The following is a 19,855-nucleotide window of genomic DNA, read 5'->3' as shown; positions in this document are numbered from 1 at the left end:
CCCTTTCTTCAGCGGGCGTATTAACATAGAGACGGACGAGCGAGGCGAAATTCGTGGGACGCACGAATTACGTGCCGCGTATCGATGCACGAGAGACGACCGTAGTCCTCGGGACTTTTGCACGGAGGAACTCTCGGGAGAAGCCGCCTGCGAATTCTCGTGCACGCAGGGAAGGTTGCCAGTTGAAAAACTGGTCGGCGTAGAACGCCACGGTGGATCCACGATTTATAATTAATTTAATTTTGCCGAGCCGCTGCTGCCGCGTCCGTCACGAACGCCGTTTACCCATTTTTTGTCGCGATTCCGTTAAAAATGGATCGGATCCATCAACCTCGATGCTTACCCCGTACGAGCGTTCCACGCTCGATTCGCGCGGTTTCTTCGACGCCAGCCTGTTCTTCGTAAAACTGTGTCCGGGGCTCGCCACGCCCGCTCATCAACATTTCTACCCATCCTCTCTCTTTCTCTTTGTTTCCTGGTATCCGCTGGCTACTCAAATTAGCTAGAAAAACTTGCTACCGAGCAGACGAGCGTCGACTTCGACTCTTAACGATCGCGCTCTCTTCAAGCTCCTTCGCTTATTTAATCGCTCGATAATTCGAGACACTCAAAGATACGCGTCGCAGTAGCGATTGAAACGGTTCGAAAGAGATCTGCAACTATGAGTGAACGCGAAAGTTTATTTCGATCGACGACGCTCGGATGCGCCGTCTCGTTGACCACTAAATTATTCGAAACAGGAAATGTCTTAATGCTCGGTTAAACGCGTCCCGACCACCTCCCGCGAGCATGTGTGCGCTTAATCGTTAAACCGGTCGTTAAAGCACGCTAAACGGTATTGTACCTACTAGCGCTTCGCGTATCCCATGCAATGTGTAATAAACCGTGACGTTGTTTTCGAGTAAATATTATTTACGAGCACCACGATAAAAGCGCGTTACTGCCCGCAGGAACGCCGCGTTGCAGCGTAACACCGCGTCCCCCTCGTACCCTTTTCGCTCTCCTCCTCCTCCACCTTTTTTCTTCTTCCTTTTCATCCGTGACTGGTACCGGGCAAACCCAGGAGGTGGTTATCGCCTTTATTTGCATCTGACAGTCGAGCCGGCGGTCGTTAGCCGGCTGATAGAACCGTAATTCATCGGCGAGGTTACCGCCCAGCTCACCGGATATTCGTCAACAGCCGACGTACGCACAATTCGATAATACGTCCCTTAATGATCGTTGAATGAGACAGTAATTATTCGTGGCCGCGCGAGCGGTTCCCTCGCGTCGCTTTTCGCACGTCGTAGCCAGCGCGGACGTCCCACGGCCCAGCATCTGGGCACCGTCGTGCCTCTTTTTTCCTACGATTAAGTTTACGCCTCATTGTCCCGGATGATTGCCAATCAAAGTGAACGGGGCGCCCCTGTTGTCCGATTCCCGCTGCAGCCTCGGTTCAATGATAATTGTAAACGTCGCGGAAAAACCGGCTCGCCTCCGACCGTAGGATCGATAGTTTAAATCGCGCGGATCGAGCGAGAGCCCCCTCTACGTGGTCGCCAATCGGTTTCGTGAGAAGCCACCGCGAACCGATGGAAGGAAGGACCCTCCAGGAGGAGGTTCTCGTATCGCGTCGCAGCGATACGCGGGACGAAACGCGGGCGGAGGAGCAGGGTTTTCCATCGTTACGCGATGGAATTCAGAAAATTACTGGAATTACGCATTCATTCCGATGTAACCTTTCGTTTGGCTTTTTTTTTTTTTCTTCCTCGCGCAGCGACCAAGGCCTCGCAGCGGCGACGTACCTCGAGACAACGCACGATACACGACCGGCAGGGCTTGTTAAATCTTCTTTCAATCTCGCGGTGGTGATCGTGGAACCCGTAGAATTTCTGTTTGCACGGAATTATCTTCCCTTCACGGACGACGGGTTAGGTACTTTTTAATCCTCTCGGCAATAAATACTCGAAACTCCCAGTCTATTTATAGGCGGTATCGATTCGCGATCGTATGCGAGTACGTAATTCAGCTGCGCGTTTCAGAGTTATAAATTGAATTTCCCGGTGTATCGGTCGATCGGTTACGTTTACACGCGCGGACTAATTGGGTCGACTTTCTCGTTCACGTGAAAACGGGCCACAATAGCAGCAGGGTCCGCGTCGTCTGATTGCACGCGCGGGTCCGCGGACGTTTAAAATAGATAAAAGCGCGTGTAACAGAAACGCGTATATGGCGTATGCACGGAGGACGGAGGTCGTAAGGTGCATCGAGAATCGATCGAGGATGCCGCACCTTGGCGTCCCGCGTGTTCGTGCCCGATCGCGGACCGTTTCACCTGCCTCGCGCGTACACCTCAGGTGTTCCGTCGTTTCATTGCCGCGGTTAATCTTGCGATCAAATATGGTCGATGTAAATTACTGTCGTCGGACGCTGTCTTCGGCTCTTCTCGTTGGCTGCAGCATCGCGTGCCAATTTTGGTAATACTTCATCGATCCTCGCCGTGTCAAGAGCTCTTGGGTGGTGTTCCCTGGTTTACGGTTCTTCGGGTACCAACAGCGATTTCCTGCGGCACAGGCCTCGCGCGCGATGATATTTCGCGAATAGCAGGACTATCGGTTTCATTAGCATTCACGGAGAAGGAATCGCCTTGGCGCGAGGATTTATTGCCCCGCGTTTAGGAAGTTTGATTTAACCCACGACTTTCTCACGCGTAATACTCGCGTTCTATCCGCGATAACGACATAAGTTTCGATGGAAACTTCATCGAGGCCAACAAGAGTACGCCAACGAGCAACAAATCGAATGAAAAAAAAAAAAACAGAAGAAAATAGTCACTGTCGCGGAATCGAGGAAGACTTCGATAAGATCGGTGTAACGAAGCAACAGGACGATTTGTCACTCTGTCTCTGTTGGCTCGGGTCGAATTCACGGCGGATACTAAAATCGAGTGTCGCGCGGCAACACCCCTCGGTGTTTACTTCTACCTTAGAACCGAGCAGCCGTCGTAGATCTTTCGTAACTCGCTCCTGGTACATCGACGAGTGTCCTGGCGGAAGCCTGCGCGACGAGTAACGTCGTACGTTTCGCGGAAGGTGTTCCACGGGGAAGAGTTCGCGGGGCTCGCGCTGCCTACCTCGACGTTGTACACAGGCATCGATAGCACGGTAACCTACAGCCAGGCTAGGCACTGCCATTGAAACGGGGACCGTGGCAGGGTGGTGCTCTATCTACATCGAGCCACGAGCTAACAAAGTCGTCAGAGTTCCGTACGAAACCCCACTGCGGCTCTCGAGCGTGTCGTAGGAATGTTCGTCGAGGGTACAAGCCGCGATGCCAATCAGTGATGCATATTATATGCTTCCTGGAGGCGGCGAAAGAGGTACGCGTGAATTTCGTGCCTGGAGACAATGACGGCTGGGTTCTCCGTTGGGTTTCTCGCTTTTGCTGGCGATCGTTCGTGGACGGGGCGTGGTGAGAAAGAAAAAGGAAAACAGACGGAATAATTAACTCGCGTCCGTATTCTCCGTGCACAAGGAAGTTAATTGCACAGCCAATGGGCGTGACCTTCCATGGTTCTGACTGGCGTTTCTCTGTTGGAGCTGTTGGTGCGATTAGATCGAGGAAGTCGAAGGAAGCGCATCGTTTTTCCAATTGAATTCTCAGGTAGCATTTGAGACAAGTCGAGCATTTTCGAAACGCGTCTGCGTGGCTCGAAAGCAAATCAGGATGAAGCGTAAATGAAATGATGTAACTGGGTCAGTAGCCAATCGGTTAGGCTCGTAGGAGGCTTTTTAGCGCAGCTGTAACGCCGTTAATGTCAACGCAGGAAACGCACGATATTTCCTGGTCGACTGAATCAAGGTTGCGCCACGAGTTTAGCTCGTTAGCGGGAGAGCAAGCCTCGGCAGCGCACTGCCGCTGTTCGCGCAATTGCCCATCGCGCGCTCGATATCACAGGCGCCACCAGAGATTCTTATTACATACCTTTGTACCTCGCTCGTCGCCGATAAATACGCGTTTTACCGAGGGGAGAGAAAAAAAAACGGAACGTTCCTCGTTTCTCAAGAACGTCTCGCGATGATTCAGATCGCAACGATACGTATGTTCCTTCGAGAATGACGCTGGTGTTGCTCGTAAATAGGCAGGCCACGTGTTCTGCCAGTTAACCGGGCGGATGTGGTGCGTTCCTTTTATTGCGAAACGCTCTCGACACAATGCCAGTTCCTTCTTCCCTGATAACAGGATTTTCAGTTCGTCAGAATTTTCTGCGCGCTCGCAATTGCCACGAGATACGGATTTTCCATAATTTCCATGGACGCGCGTATTAAAACGCGTTCACGTGACTCGATTCGCGAAAGCCAACACCTCCCCTTGGTCGTTCGCGTTCTCCTCTCGCTCGGCAATCGGCCGTGTGTCACTTGCATCTGGGACTAACCGTATACACCACTGCCTCCGCTCACTTCGGTCCGATTTGGTAGACACTACTGTGGTATTTTCAATCGGGGCCTCGATGGAGCAAGGACACCATTAGCTTGTCACACTCGACCAAACAAGACTCAGAACCGCAATGTTTACTATCTCTTTGATGTCGGTATCTGGCTACCCGCTATCATGTACCAGGTATAATCGAATCGATAGTGTCCGTAGCTCGCGTGTCTCCCCTTCTGATATTCTAATCAACTTTCTAACGTTCAAGGCGACGACGATCGATTCCCTAAAAATCATAAACAGACGCTGATTAAGGGTGTCTCGCCTTCTGATATTCTAATCAACTTTCTAACGTTCAAGGCGATGACGATCGATTCCCTAAAAATCGCCACGTATTGGACAATTAAATATAAACAGACGCTGATTAAGGGTATCTCCCCTTTTGATATTCTAATCAACTTTCTAACGCTCAAGGCGACGACGATCGATTCCCTAAAAATCGCCTCGTCCTGGAGAATTAAATATAAACAGACGCTGATTAAAGGTGTCTCCCTTTCTGATATTCTAATCAATTTTCTAACGTTCAAAGCCACGACGATCGATTCCCTAAAAATCGCCTAGTCCTGGACAATTAAAGTATAAACAGACGTCGATTAAGGAGAGCAGCGGGTTTCTAGGTCGTTGATGAGGACACGCGTGTGTCCACGCCTCGACGTTTCGACCGATTACGTTTTCTCCCGCGGATTAAAGCCACGTACTTAGCCATCACCGTTATTTAAGTAATGGCTCACGCTCGCGCCAGGGTTTCCGCGATTCTTTTTCTCCCGCGCGGTACATCGACGCGAAGATTACTGCAATCAGCCGTAACCTATCAGTGACTTGCACAAGAGTGACGCGACCGCAGGATTAAACCCACGGACAATGTCTTCCTCCTATGCGAGGCGTCCCTTCGAACGCCGCGTCGCGTTCGCAGGTGTTTGACTATTCGTGAATGATGGCTTTCAACGTGGTTTCAATCCGCGACGAATCGCCAGGAGAATTCGCTGGCGCATAGAAACAAGGAATTACCGCGCGATGTGAGAAAAGTCGTCTTGTTCTGCGAAGAGCGGTTTGCGACACGAGGTGGGACTCTGGACGAGTCGTTAATCGGGTGCAATCAAAATTTTGTTAACTTATGACAGTGGGAATTGCGTCTCGTTATAAATTTTTATTTTCATCCGAAATGTTGCACCGAAACGATACTACCCCGATAAAATACGCCGCTATAGTAATAAACTATAGTCGTTTGGGAATGCTACTTTCAAGACGCGACACGTAACAGGGGGTTAAATACGGTCCAATAAACGTCGCATCATAAATTACGTCCCGCGCGTACAGCATAATTATTAAAAATTTATTACGCATAGATAGCCAAAATTACGTACTCCTTTGCATCCCGTTGTCGTAAAGGTGAAAATTATGCCGATAAAAGAATAAATATTCATTACATCGCTCGACGACGACCCCCCCTCCCCTTCACCCACCTATCCATCCCCCCGCGTTTTATTACGGCGCAGGAAAAAGTTGCGTTTCTCGCGATCGAACCGGATAAGGATGAGTGTTAAATATCAACGTTGCAACGCGACGTACGGGATGATCCCTAAAAGAGACGGGACGAGCGATCGATGGACGTGGACTACGCGCATAGTCCTGTTTTGGTAAAACCGTTGGGAGACGTGTTCATCAGGCTCCCAGGGTCAGTGGAACGTGGCTCACCCGAGCAGTAACTTATGCCACTTTCACGCGATCACCGACGACCTCTCGTCGATTCCTCGAAGACGGCGTTAATTTACCCGAAGATGGTCAATCTGACACGCGAGTGCTCGAATGGGTTGCGCGGGTTAAGGGATAATTTGCAGCCTCGTCCGGCGTGGGTACGTGTAACTGGCGAACGCGAGACAGGATTCCACGCGCGATCCGGTTTCTAATCGAGGAATCCGCGGTGTCGTCCGCGAGGTGAAAGAATCGATCGTTGCGACGGGGGACGAACGAACGAATTCGCCAACGGCGGTGTCATAACGCGTGCGATTCGAACGTTTCGCCTGGAACGATCGTGGCCGCGAGGCGAGCGGCAGTTGTTAACTCCGGCACCGATGGAAAGGTCGTAGCCGTGGCATGGAAATTTATGCGTAATTGCCTCGAAACGAGAGTACCACCGTATCGGTACGCGATCTGACCGATCCTGTCACCGTCGCGGACCCCGAGAGAGCCCACGGCAGCGCCAACAGCGGCGGCAGCCCGGGACATTCGATACCAGCGCAACCAACCTACACCTCCGTGGCAGTCAGAAATGGTTCCGTTCGCGGTTTATGCGCGACCGGTGAACGTAGCGTTCCCGGGCGCACGCTCGAGCCGCTGATTTAAGTAAATTGCATGCAAATGCACCAACTACCGGCTGCGAATGGGAATAAGGTCGGCCATTAACGGGCATTCCTGCCCGGATAAATAACAATAATTGTGCCGATAGTGGATTTACCCGGAATGCCGGGAACGCGAGTCGACCCGTTAACGCGGAAGTATATCCGCGAACGCATGGGATATCCACGACACGTTCTCCGTGTCTTTGCACGTAGAAGTCGAGTCCAACGGACGAAGATTGGATTCCCTAGATCCTCTCCTGCCCCTGCTGCAAAGCGTTCACCATTCGATGAGGGCAATGGATAGCCAACAGCCGCTTTTCGCGTAGGGTCGCTCGTTCGTTAGTCTCAGCACGAGTGGTAGGTCGAGTATCCGTTGCACAATGTCCATCGTCGTTCCAGTAAAAATTCAAGGAACGCGACGTCCGTGCGCTCAGGCCTCTCTAGCTTTGGCTTGGCGGCGGCCTGCACGGCGTAACCTTTGGAACCGCGCGTCCGCGGGGCGCCCCGTGTACAAAATTCCGTTTGATGTCCAAACGCGGACGCGACTCGAGCGGCGAATTTAAATTCCTAATTGATACTGCGTTACCGTGCGCGCGGGCCCTTTCGCGCGGCGAACGGGAGTAAACGTGCCGCGCACGGGTGCCATTTACGTGTACGCGGACCGTGTACCCGCATACGGGCGCACGTAGAAGGCGGCCGTGCTCTCTGCGAGTGGGGGATGATCGTGTGTAACCCGGGACGCGAGGTTGCACCACATTAGTCCCCGGGTATATTTACGGCCGCGTGTAAAACCGTACGCGGGGCCATTCGTTGGCATTAGCCGGGCCAACGTAAACGCGGTACGGTCGCCTCGTATATGGCGAGCAATTCGCACCGTTAACCCGCTCCTGGCTACCATACCCGGGCAAACGTAACCTGTTGTGCATCCTCAACCTCTTTTCCTTTCACCCGGCTTTCCCATCCTCCCGCGCGCGTGCCTCTTTCTTACCCTGCGACGCTTCCCCATTGTCCCAAAATTAGCTCGATAAATCGTGCCTACCAGCACTTGCCTCGTCGTCGTTTCTGCAGCGTCGAGGTTTGTTACTTGGCGTGGGTGTCCGTGGAAGGGAGATTACATTACGATTCGGTGACTAATGATGGAGGTGGGGGAAAGAAAGTGAAACTTTGACGGTCTTTCGTCGAATTCGTTGGACGCCTGCGTAACATGTTACGTGTGGTTTATAGGCGTGTACGTTTTTATATGGTTTTTGCGATGGTTTAACTGCTGGTGCGCATAGTGGAATCGGCGATGCGAAGGTGTTGAAGGTGACAGGTGTGTCCTTGAACATCTGTAGGCGAGTCGTGCACCACCAGCCGTGTGCTAGTTGCCGCGAGATTCCCAGGGAGAGGGAAAAATGTGAAAAGAAGGGAAATTATGATTATGCCCGTGCCAATCCCGTTTCGACGCCGCCAACTGTGAGACCGAGTCCCCCCGGACGAGAGAATCGTTATTTTTAATTAAGGGAAAAGATCGGAGCGGTTCTAGCGCGAGGAGAAACCGCTCTTCCAAGATACTTCGAGGCCGTCGAACGTTGCAACGAGATATGCACGGTGTATATTAATTGCGAACGGTGTTAATGGCATTGTACCGATCCCCGCGAGAACGATATCCTCTACGCCTTTATGATTCATTAACTTCAGACACGTTTCTTTCGCGCTGCCAATACTCGCTTTTCTTCGTTTCTCTTTCTTTTTTTTCTCTCCTACGGTATAATTTTCCAGCCGCCTGAAATTGCCTCGTTTTCATTATCGATTAATTTCACGTCCGCGAGGGGATCGTAAATTTTTTTCTGTCAAGCGATAGAATGCGAAAAGTGTCGGTCGCCGGTTGCGTCACGAAACTCGCTCGGGCCACCGCTCTTTACTCTCGTTGTCTTTTTAATACTTAATAATTTATCGACGTTCCTCAGTCGCTCCGTTTTATTTTTACACCCCTTACGTAGCACGCTCGTACTCCGTTTAAGCGGCGTTTTAGAGGAGAAGTCTAAAAAGTTCTCACGACCACTTAGGCCCCACCGTTGATCGGTACTCTGGCATATTTCGTCAACAATCGCTATTATTTACGAGCTCAGTATCGAATCGGAGATCGATATTGTTGGGTTTCTCAATCGATGGATATAGCCCTCGCGAAACGCCTCGAATCGCTGATAAAAAAAGAAAAGAAACTCGATTCATGGAAAAAACAATCGCGCAAAAAACCGCGCGCAATTTCTTCGTGAATGAACGCGTATCCCGCGCGGTATCACCGTCGAACCGAATCGAAGCGTCTCGCGGAGCCGGTTTTTGTTGCGAAAATCGGCACGCGTCCCATCGCCAAATACAGTCGTCGATTTCAGGGGCCCAAGGCGACGCATCGAAAATCGAGCGCAGCAGGAAGAGGCGAGACGAAGGACCCGTTCGCCTCTCTGTCGATTATACCATTACGATCCCATGAAAACGGGCCTCCGCCTTTCTGCCTGTACACCTGCCGCCATTTCTATCCTATAATCCGATTATAGCGTAAACAGTATCGTGGCGCCCGATTCCCAGAAGCCGATTAAGAAATTGGGCAATCAAGGGAGGGCCAGACTCGAGAACGCTCTCGAGCCCTTCCTTTTTCTCTTTCTCTTTTCCATTCTTCTATTTTTTTTCATTCTCTCTTCTCTCCACTTCCTACCTTTCCCTGCCCCCATCTTTTGTTCGCATTCACGGCGCGAGGCGTATTTTTTCAACTAATGTCATTCATCCGCGCGGCATTATACGAGGCGACGTGCTCGCGCGCAACGCGCCTCCATTCAACGGGAAAGAATGGCAAAAGGAGCGAAAAAAGAGGAACACATCTGACGGCGTTACTATCCACGCTCATTAGCCGGCGTGAGTGTGAATTCTGAGCTCGATTCTTTTCTCGCCCGTTTCTCTCTTTTTCCTGAGCGTTTTTTTTTTCTCTTCTTTTCGCGTCTCTGTTCCGGCCGCGTTTCCTAGACGATTAACCGATTTACAGCGTCCCCGCGCGCATAATTACGCCGCTGCCTTGAGCTATGGGACACCGTGGCCCGTTTCTGCTCTGCTACCGCGTTGTAATTAGCGCGACTCGGTGTTTTAACGGTGATCGTGGTTCTCGAAATGTATCTGCGTGTGCGGGTGCAATTAAGAGCCTGGTGTCGCGCTTCCGTTTCGAGAAAACCGAGGAAGCAGCAGTTGGACTCTACGTAAGCGTGCTCGAATAACGAACGAAACGTGCGAAACACACGAGAGCCGCGAAATTTCTACGCGAAATACGATCGCATCATCCTGAACTGGCCAGTTGAATTCGCCAGTCGAATCGACACGTGTCGATATCATAAACGATCGCAGAGCATGCGTGTATACACGCACGCACAAACGGAGCACGGAACGCGGAGTCACCGTTTATCGTGGCCCCGTCACTTAAGATCATCCGCGTGATTTACGGTGGGAAGAGATGGGCCCCGCCGCTTAAAACGAGAGTACGTTTTTAAAAGGCAGCTCGAGACAATGGGCGTCTAGCGGTGGTGGGCGTACGCGTTGTACCAGAGCCACGGCCTCGATATCGTAGCCCCAGTTTTTCCTTTTTTTTCTTCTCTCTCTTTATTTCTTTTTTCTTTTCTTCTCTACCGTCCTACTGGTTCCCATGCCGCGATGTCCAATGTTGTAAAAATCCCGTTACACCATCCTATAAATTACTTAAGGTTCGCACAGCACGCCCCACTACCCGCGGCCGCGTTCTCCAACGCGGGGCCCGAGTTAGCTGGTTCGTGAAATTACCGGCTGGCAGTAGTTGCCGCTTCTATCCATAAAATCGACACCCTCCAATTAATTCTCGATCCTCGGAAGGAGAATACCCTCCTCCTTCTCCCCCACCACCCCCTTTTCTCGTTCTTCCTCGCGATCCCCGCGTCTACGCCAGCCCCGGTCAAGGGTAATGATATATTTGCCGATTGTTGCGGAATTCTCATGGTTTCGTATGGAAATAAGGGGATCCGGTTTGAGCGTAGCCTCGTTGATCCTTCGCTCGGAAATAATAACAGTTTTGGCGCGGCGCTCGATTTACGACACGCGTATAGGGTAATATACGTGGAGCGTTCCTCTGGAGCGCGGTGGATAGGTACGCGAGCAACGATGGTTCGAAGTCCACGTGGGATTTTATCCGAAAAATGTAATCGTAAAGGATCTGTTGGGTTTAGTCCTCGACTCGTTCGCTGCCTGGCTATGCAGATAACCGTGGGAACACAGTGCGTTCGATCCGTTCGTCCACTTTTTTCCCGCCGTGTGCAACAAAGTTTCGGTTCGCAAGCGGGTCACTCGCTCGCTGTACTTTCTTGCTGTAACTTGAGCGCATTTTTTCGTGTACGCCGAGCGAGCACCGGTATCGCGCGCGTATCAACATTCCTGGGGACCGAATTGGACGTAACAGCGTGTACTTACGTGCCGATAAGCGTCTCGAACGAAACGAATGTCCCGTACGGACCTTTTAAGAGGCTCGAGCCGTCGTCGAGGCGCGAGAGTAATTTAAGGCTCGAGCAGGAATCGCGATCACGGGTATGCGCACCGTGGCAGCGTCCAGGATCGCTTCGTACACTCCTGTTCGTCCCCTCGGCATCCCAACGATCGCAATGCGACCGTCTTTAATCGATTCTTCAAATTTCTTGCAATTTACCGGGTAATCTTTCCTGACTCGTCTCTCATTGATGAAATCGACCAGCTGATGCATCTGTTCGCGTAACTAAAAAAGGATAAGTTGCGATATTCATAGTTTTGAATAATTACTGCGTCTTAACGATCGCAATGCGACCGTCTTTAATCGATTCTTCAAATTTCTTGCAATTTACCGAGTAATCTTTCCTGACTCGTCTCTTACTGGTGAAATCGATCAGCTGATGGATCTACTCGCGTAACTAAAAAAGGATAAGTTGCGATATTCATAGTTTCGAATAATTACTGCGTCCTAACGATCGCAATGCGACCGTCTTTAATCGATTCTTCACATTTGTTGCAATTTACCGGGTAATCTTTCTGGCTCGTCTCTTACTGGTGGAATCGATCAGCTGATGGATCTACTCGTGTAACCACGAAGGGATAAGTTGCGATATTTATAGTTTTTAATAATTACTGCATCTTTATGATCGCGTTGGTTGGTTGTATTGTCTGGCTCGATCTATTTTTAGTGCGTCACGTAAAATTCGCTACATCAAATTCAGCGATCCAGATCCGTATCTTCGATTCTACCGTTACTTCCCTTATTGTCCGCGGTTTCAATGCACAGGCCTCCAAGTCGAAGGAGAATAATTGCGCGACTTACCGGATGAGTCGCGTTCAATCTCGTCTGAATCACAATGCGGCTCGTCCCATTAGTTTCGCGAGAGCCGGTGTGCTAATTAACCGAATCGAGCGCAAAAATTCATCAGATTATACGGGATCCTAATCAGACTTCAATGAAGTATCCATAAACATATAATCAACAACGAGATGCAATTATTCAGTCCGTGAGCATCGCATCTTCTCTTTCGTGCGCCAAAACAGGTGCATTTAAAGTCCTGATAAAACGTCGCGATCGTGGTAGATATCTGTACGTAGCGTATTCGTCGTTCGACTAATTGATCGGCGATCGTTGCCCCGCGAAATCGCGCGGATACCGCGGTCCTCCTGAAAAAGACCGGTCGAGGAGCAAGAAACGGCGGAAGGGGTGAAATCGGCGAGGGTAACGGGTAATCTGATCGGCTGGAACATTTGTACGGAATGTCGAGCAAGTGAGCGTGGCGCACGACGCGTTTCACGAGTCGATTCCTCGGTAAAGACCGCGTCGATCCGCTTCATTAACGCTCGGACGATCCGCAGATAAAGCGTGGTACACGTTGGGGGTGGAGTAGAAGCATCGTCAGTCAGGACGCGGGTCGCAGCAGGATCCATCGCTTCCAGAATTCGTGGCTGACTTCGTCTTGTGCCAACTTCGATTTCATCGATTTCGCTTCGATGTATTTTCGCTTGTAATTAGAGTTGCTTGCGAGCAATTGGGGTGAAACGCGTGTAAGAGAAGCGTTTTTAGGGGTAAAAGCATCGAGGAAGCAGATTGACGAGCGATTTCGCTTCGACGTGTTTTTGCTTGTAATTAGAGTTGCTTGCGAGCAATTGGGGTGAAACGCGTGTAAGAGAAGCGTTTGTAGGGGTGAAAGCGTTGAGAAAGCAGATCGATGAGTGATCTTGTGTGTTTGCCCTGGACAGGTGATTTTTGAAGATCCGTTCGATTGATAAATTTCTAACAAACGCATGACACGTCTGCGGTGCAACGATCAGATGTTGGTTCTGCGATACGTTAATATCACGTGGGATAGTTGTGAGTGATACGCGGTCTAACAGGACTCGAGCTGTGTATATTTACAAAAGCAACGATGAATAGAGCATTGTCGTGTAATTGTGTTGTAACTGTGTTTTAGCTGCTCCGCGTTCTCAGGCGTGCACTTGAGGATGATTGTTGGGCGTGATGTCTGAGCGTATTCCGCTTGATACGTGCGAATACGCTTTCAATGGTAATGTTAGCTTACATCAATTTTCGCTTTTGTCTACCAACGATTCCCTGGCATTTAATAGATCCAATTTGCAATCGGTGCAAGTCTCGAGCGCGATAGATCGATCTCGTTGCATTTGAGATTACCCAAAATTCTCTTCCATTCTAACCGATCATTTTCTCGAGAGAAAATTAAATTCTCCTCGCTCGATGAGAAGTTCGAAGCTGTTAATATGGATTCAGACGGTATCCACTTGACCGATACATTTTCGTTCGTACAAGGATGGCTTCGATGAGTCACTCGGTTGACAGCGATCCGATGATTTATCGATGGACAGGGCGTTTCGCAACGCGACAACGTGACCGTTTTAAATTGCGCGAAAGAACGACAAGAACGACAGAAAGACAGAGTAGACAACGTGCGCTCAACTTTAAAGAAACCAACTCGTCGCTATTTAGTAGCGACGCGGTTCTCGTGTCGCGAGTATCGCAGAAAGTAAGCACGCCTATATGTAACGCAGAATTTATCGTGTTTTTCGTATCAACTGGGTGAAGCAAGGTTTATTCAGCAAGGTTCAGCCAAACCCTTGATATCGTATCTCATGACTGATTCTGCGCCAGTTTACTAACTCTGCTGGTTCATTCCTCACGCTCAGACGTTACTTATTCCAGTAGCCACGTCTCCTGTTAAAAATTTTCCAAATATGAGCATCGACCAGCTAAAATATATCCTTCTGGCTAGACTTTCCACACGTTTATTCAGCGAGGTTAAGCCAAACCCTTGATATCGTATCTCATGACTGATTCTACGCCAGTTTACTAACTCTGCTGTTTCATTCCTCACGCTCAGACGTTACTTATTCCAGTAGCCACGTCTCCTGTTAAAAATTTTCCAAATATGAGCATCGACCAGCTAAAATATATTCTTCTGGCTAGACTTTCCACACGTTTATTCAGCGAGGTTCAGCCAAACCCTTGATATCGTATCTCATGACTGATTCTGCGCCAGTTTACTAACTCTGCTGATTCATTCCTCACGCTTAGACGTTACTTATTCCAGTAGCCACGTCTCCTATTAAAAATTTTCCAAATATGAGCATCGACCAGCTAAAATATATTCTTCTGGCTAGACTTTCCACACGTTTATTCAGCGAGGTTCAGCCAAACCCTTGATATCGTATCTCATGACTGATTCTGCGCCAGTTTACTAACTCTGCTGGTTCATTCCTCACGCTCAGACGTTACTCGTTCCAGTAGCCACGTCTCCTGTTAAAAATTTTCCAAATATGAGTATCGACCAGCTAAAATATATTCTTCTGGCTAGACTTTCCACGCGGTCGAATCGAACCGCCCAACGGCTCCAGTTTCACGCGACGCTGGAAGCTCGCGAGCCACCAGCAAGTAGAAGAACCGACGACAAGTCCGCGGTATTCGAGAGCCCGAACGGAGGACGGGACAAAAGAGGATCCCGTCCGGATTGATCGGAGTGGGCTGGCCGCAAGAAACGTGTAATGGTAGTTTAAATACACAAATTCAAGAGGGACGTCCCCGCGGTGGCTGACGTCCCCTATCCCTTAAATGGGTCGACGAACGCGCCGCCGGGACCCATGCATCACTCCTTTACGCGACATCGGAATTTTTCAGTTTTATCGAATTATCTAGGCATTACGGCTAATGAAAGCGATCCTGGCGATCCCCGGGGCCTCGAGCGGGGCCTCTTTGCCGCGGTCGAATGCCGCCTCGTACATATATATGTATATATATATATTTCTGTGCGCGTATATATAAAGATATACACGTCCGTATAGGCGAACGCACACGGCGAGCGTGTCCGGGGGTTCAGCACCGCCGCGGCGGCACCTCGGCGTCGTCGCAAATTGCTCCCGGTGCTTTTTCCACGATGCAACGGGGGCCACGGTGGATCGCGTTCCAACAGCTCCTAAACACGTCGGCGCGAAGAAGAAGGAGCAGCCCCGCGGCGGGTTTCTTGCGCCGCTGGCGAACGCTCTCGATGACCCTCCTCGTCCCGGTTTCTTTGAATTCGCCCGCTTTTACCGGGGACCAGACGTCGCGCGCGTATTTAAACGAGCCCCGCATCAAATAACGCGGCCCGCGCCAGCGAGAGATCGCGTCGTTTCGAGATTTTTCGTGCGACCACTGCTCGAGAGTGTCCGGCGATTTCTCGTTCAGAAGCGTTTTAGTAGCTTTCGCTGACTTTTCTCATCGCGGAACACCTTTCAAGTTCGAATAGTCTTCAAGAACGCTAGAGTAGGAGTTTTTAGTTTATTTCAATTTCTATGCCCTATACTTATAAAAGAAACGCTTTTCGATTTTTAATAGCGGAGCAGACAGTGGCTCGTTGTTCTTCAAGTCGTTGTCAGAATTTTTCGTGGAACACAGTTCGAAGAACTGTGCGTTGGGGTATCGAAAGTAAAATAACACTCGATGGTAAAGTTATTCCTTAGATTGGACGTGGTGCGCAGTGGCTGAGTACAGAATTCATTCGCTCGTCCTGTTCTTATCGGCGAAGCGAACAATTTGCATAATTTCATTTATACTTCTATCGTCGCTGCCCTCTTATCCGAGCGCCTGCCTCTCTATATCGAATTGTAAAACATTCGATTCCGCGTTGCTCGTCCTCTGGCTTGGCCGTGTCGCGAATCGTAATGCTCGGCTACTGCGTTCCGCGCGTGTCACCGCCGCGACGCGATGCGGCTTCGGCTGTTTTCGCGATGATTGATTCACAGCGACCGGGCAATCATTTATTTCTCCTTCAGTACCAGGCTTCTGGTTACATTGTTACGCACGGATGGGATCCAAGATGGCGTTACAAATTGTCCAGCAGTACGTTAATACGACACGGTGACTGGGCTCCGTCTGGCTAGGTTCATCAGCTACTACTTGCAGGAGTCGTCGTTGCAGAACCGATTCTTCCGGCCATCCACGAATCTCGATTGTTCTTTTGTGTTACTTTTAAAGATTTTGATGAATTTGCCGTGTATTCTTCCTCTGGTCTTCTCTTTTCGCGTACTTAATAACGATAATTGTGAATATCGTTTTAAGTTGTCGTTGCAGAACCGATTTTTCCAGCCATCCACGAATCTCGATTGTTCTTTTGTGTTACTTTTAATGATTTTGATGAATTTGCCGCGTATTCTTCCTCTGGTCTTCTCTTTTCGCGTACTTAATAACGATAATTGTGAATATCGTTTTAAGTTGTCGTTGCAGAACCGATTCTTCCGGCCATCCACGAATCTTGGTTGTTCTTTCGTGTTATTTTCAACAATTCTGATAAATTTTCCGCGTATTCTTCCTTTATCCTCTTCTTTTTGCTTTCTTTGTACTCGTACTTAGTAACGATAATTGTGAATATCGTTTCAAGTGCTTTGCGTGTCGATCGATTTTTAAAAGGAAAGCGGAAACGCGACGATACGTTGGTAAGAAGATTTATAATGTGATATTTCGGTTATTTGGACGTAGCGCTGATGCATACATCCGGTGCTTGTTGGTGGACGTGGCTCACAGTTAATTATGCACGTCTCGTTACGGTTAATGACAGAAGAATCGAACTCGGGACGGATATTTTATTATAGATGCAGGATATTTTATTCCTGATCTCGTTCGTCCAACTCTACGCTCGCGAAGTGTGGTTATTTAATTTTAGCATATAAATCTTGTCGGGATAAACAATGTATGAATATCGCAATTCATCATCGGCGTAATAGCAGGTTTCGTGGACCTGAATTAGAACCAGCTCGATGACAATTATTCACTGGCTTTATCTACGGTTGTTTATACATTCAGTGACACATTAATTTGCAGGTGGTGTTTTATAATTCACGCAGCTTATCCATATTTAACTTTTTCACCCGTTTTTCTTTTATTTGTTAGCAACGCCACGCTCTAATTTGTATATGTAATTCCTCTTGGGTAACACGTGTTTAACTGTTGAAAAAAAAAGGGATTTATAATTATCAGCTGTTACCGTTGTTCGTCTACAGTAAGCCGCTATTATATTTTACGCATTTGTATAAGTATCAATTGACTTTTTTGCACACTTGTTTTAATATTTATAAACTTCTTTCAACCATTACGTAAATTTATAATGCAATTACCACTCTGTATACAACGCTGTCTTTATCGAAATACGTGGCACTTGGTTCGAAGAAATTTTCGAATCCGATCGAATCCAAAGAACGCTATTCCTATTACCCCCAGTTGGGTTCAGAACCTCACCTTTTAAATCGCTGTCCACCTGTCGCACGGAATGCGAAACCGCTAGAATATAAATAGATGAATAATGTTAGATCGAACAGCGTTTCTTATTCCAGATTATACTACTTTTCCATCGACATCATTTGCAAAACAGCTGTTCGTTATCCTGTCTCAAGGAAAATTGCGCAACCCTTGCGATTATTTCACAGTATTCGCGTATGCATCCCCAGTTACAGTACACGACAAACGAAAATCCTTGAAACCGATTCAAGGTCGCAACCGTAAAAACACGAGTGCACATTCATTCGAAACGAAAAATCGAAAATCGACAGCCAAACGCGGCTCTAAATCAGCGCGATCGCGACGTTGCTCCTCGAGCAGACTCGCGCGCGGCGATCGAGAGCGAGCGGGCAACAAAGCAACAGGAAGCGCGTCTCGTACGGTCTCGTTTGGTCTCGTTTTTCCTTCGACTGGCATTTTTCACTCGTCACACACGGTGGCTCTCGCCGCGTTACCCGCCAGTACCGTTTTTTGTCGCGTTCGCCTCGGAGTTCCGGGGACGTATCGTAAGTCCGTTCGTTCGTGGCTGTCGAGCGATCGCGCGAGACGCAGAGGACGCGAGAGTCGGAGAGGGAGGACACGGGGTGAGAGCGAGGGTAAGCCTCTGGTCGATCGTAACTCTTCAGTTTCCGCGGTGGCCGCGTCCTCGTGTTCGACGAGCGTTTACGGCTCCCACCGGTCCCATGGCGGCGGTCATTGTCAACCTAGAGAGAGTAGCAGCGACTTACGCCCGTGGACAAAGGTTTTTTGCCAGCTCCGCGGCGGAATCACCGCGCGCCGCCCGGGGATTTATGCTAACGCGTTAATAATGATAGGCTTTTTGTCGTATTCCGCGGCTTGTTGCCGCCTGGGACGTCGCCTGTAACTTTGGCCACTTTATTGCCACGATCTTGTTGCTCGCTTTATCGCCGATTAATGGCGCGCAACTGTGTGGTGCACGCGCCGCTAAGTAGGTGCGCGCGAGTGTATTAGACGCCGATAAAGGGGGCGCGAGTTCGTGGCGCTCGTTAAGGACGCCGTCGTCGTGCGTTATTCGGCTCCTTTTCGTTATTTACTAGCCGGACGTTATCCTTTTACCAGAGAGAGAGGGAGGGAGAGAGAGAGTGTTTTTTCGCCTCTACAGATAGTCGAGACCATCGCCAGGTCTATGTTGCTTTCCTGATGAAGATCGAAAGTCGAAGTGCAACCGAGTCGCGGCTCGTTTTGGTTCACCAGTGGAATGCGACTGGACTCGTTGCACGTTAAACGTGGAACTCGTTCGTTTGACGCGTGAAATGCTGCTACTGGTTTCTGAAACGTTCTGAGGCGCTCGGATACGCGACAGGGATCGATCGAGGTAAAAGGTTCCTGCTCGCCGTGAGACACGGTTATGATATCCAGTCGATCGCGTAGATCATTTCTATTTAGTAGATCGCGCGCGTGCAATTATTTAGATAACGGGTATAGAAATATTATAGATACGTTGGACGAGTTGTCTCATAAATCACCTGCAATTTCCGCTAATGAACAGCTATCGTATGTCCGTTGACTTAGCGAAACGATCGAGCGAGCGTAGACCTGTGCGCCAACACTGTTAGTCATTTCGATCCCATCCCCTCGATACGTGACAGAGGCGCGCTGTGGATATCCTGGAATGAAAATCCTCTTGGAAACTGTAGATAGAGTCTCGCCAAGTATACGTCCCTCGTTACAGAATCCAAATAGACTCAAACGCGATCCTCTCGAACGAATCTCGCCTAAGAACGACCCACGAATGTGAATCACGCTCGCACGACGCCCGTGTCGCTTCTCGAATGAGATTCACCAGCATACGCGACCTCGAATAACAGCCACCGTCCATCCGCGTTACCACCACGTGGACATCCGAGAGTAACCTCCGCCACGCGGTGCGTCCACGTCTGCTCGAGTCAAAGACGAGCCAAACGCGCGGTGTTACGGTTAACGAGTGTCGACGCGTCGACGATGTCAAGCACGTCGCGCGGATCCATGCATCACTTCCGCCATCGAGCCACCTTTATTGATCCCTGCACGCGTTCACCCTCCGCCTCGCCCCGTCGCGCGCGTACACCCATTGAATCGCCACCTAAACCACGCGCGCTGTCCTCGTCGCGAAGCGAGTGCATTTATATTTGTTCGCGTCGCGGCGGCGAGTACGCACGGAGGCAGCGAGCGAGCAGTCAGACACACGCTCGAGCGCACGACGTGCCGCGTTTGTTATCGCCGCGAGAGGAGCACG

General features: G+C 49.7%; 1 protein-coding gene across 3 annotated transcripts in view; it reads left to right on the top strand.

Moving 5' to 3' along the window:
- The window catches only part of LOC143425085 (uncharacterized), a 286,080-nt gene that overhangs the window by 49,286 nt on the left and 216,939 nt on the right, over positions 1-19,855 (top strand). Inside the window, exon 1 of one of the 3 annotated variants that reach the window (XM_076897578.1) lies at positions 13,349-13,366. The exons of the other annotated variants lie outside the window; for them this stretch is intronic. Within the exon in view, the coding sequence (XP_076753693.1) occupies positions 13,364-13,366 (3 nt within the window). The 5' untranslated portion in view covers positions 13,349-13,363. Of the gene's footprint in view, positions 1-13,348; positions 13,367-19,855 lie in introns of those variants that run through there. 3 annotated transcript variants of the gene reach the window in all.

This window comes from Xylocopa sonorina, chromosome 7, assembly GCF_050948175.1.
Source record: "Xylocopa sonorina isolate GNS202 chromosome 7, iyXylSono1_principal, whole genome shotgun sequence".
Lineage (NCBI taxonomy): Eukaryota > Metazoa > Arthropoda > Insecta > Hymenoptera > Apidae > Xylocopa > Xylocopa sonorina.
Note: the sequence above shows the minus strand (reverse complement) of the source record. Positions and strands in the feature narration are given on the sequence as shown.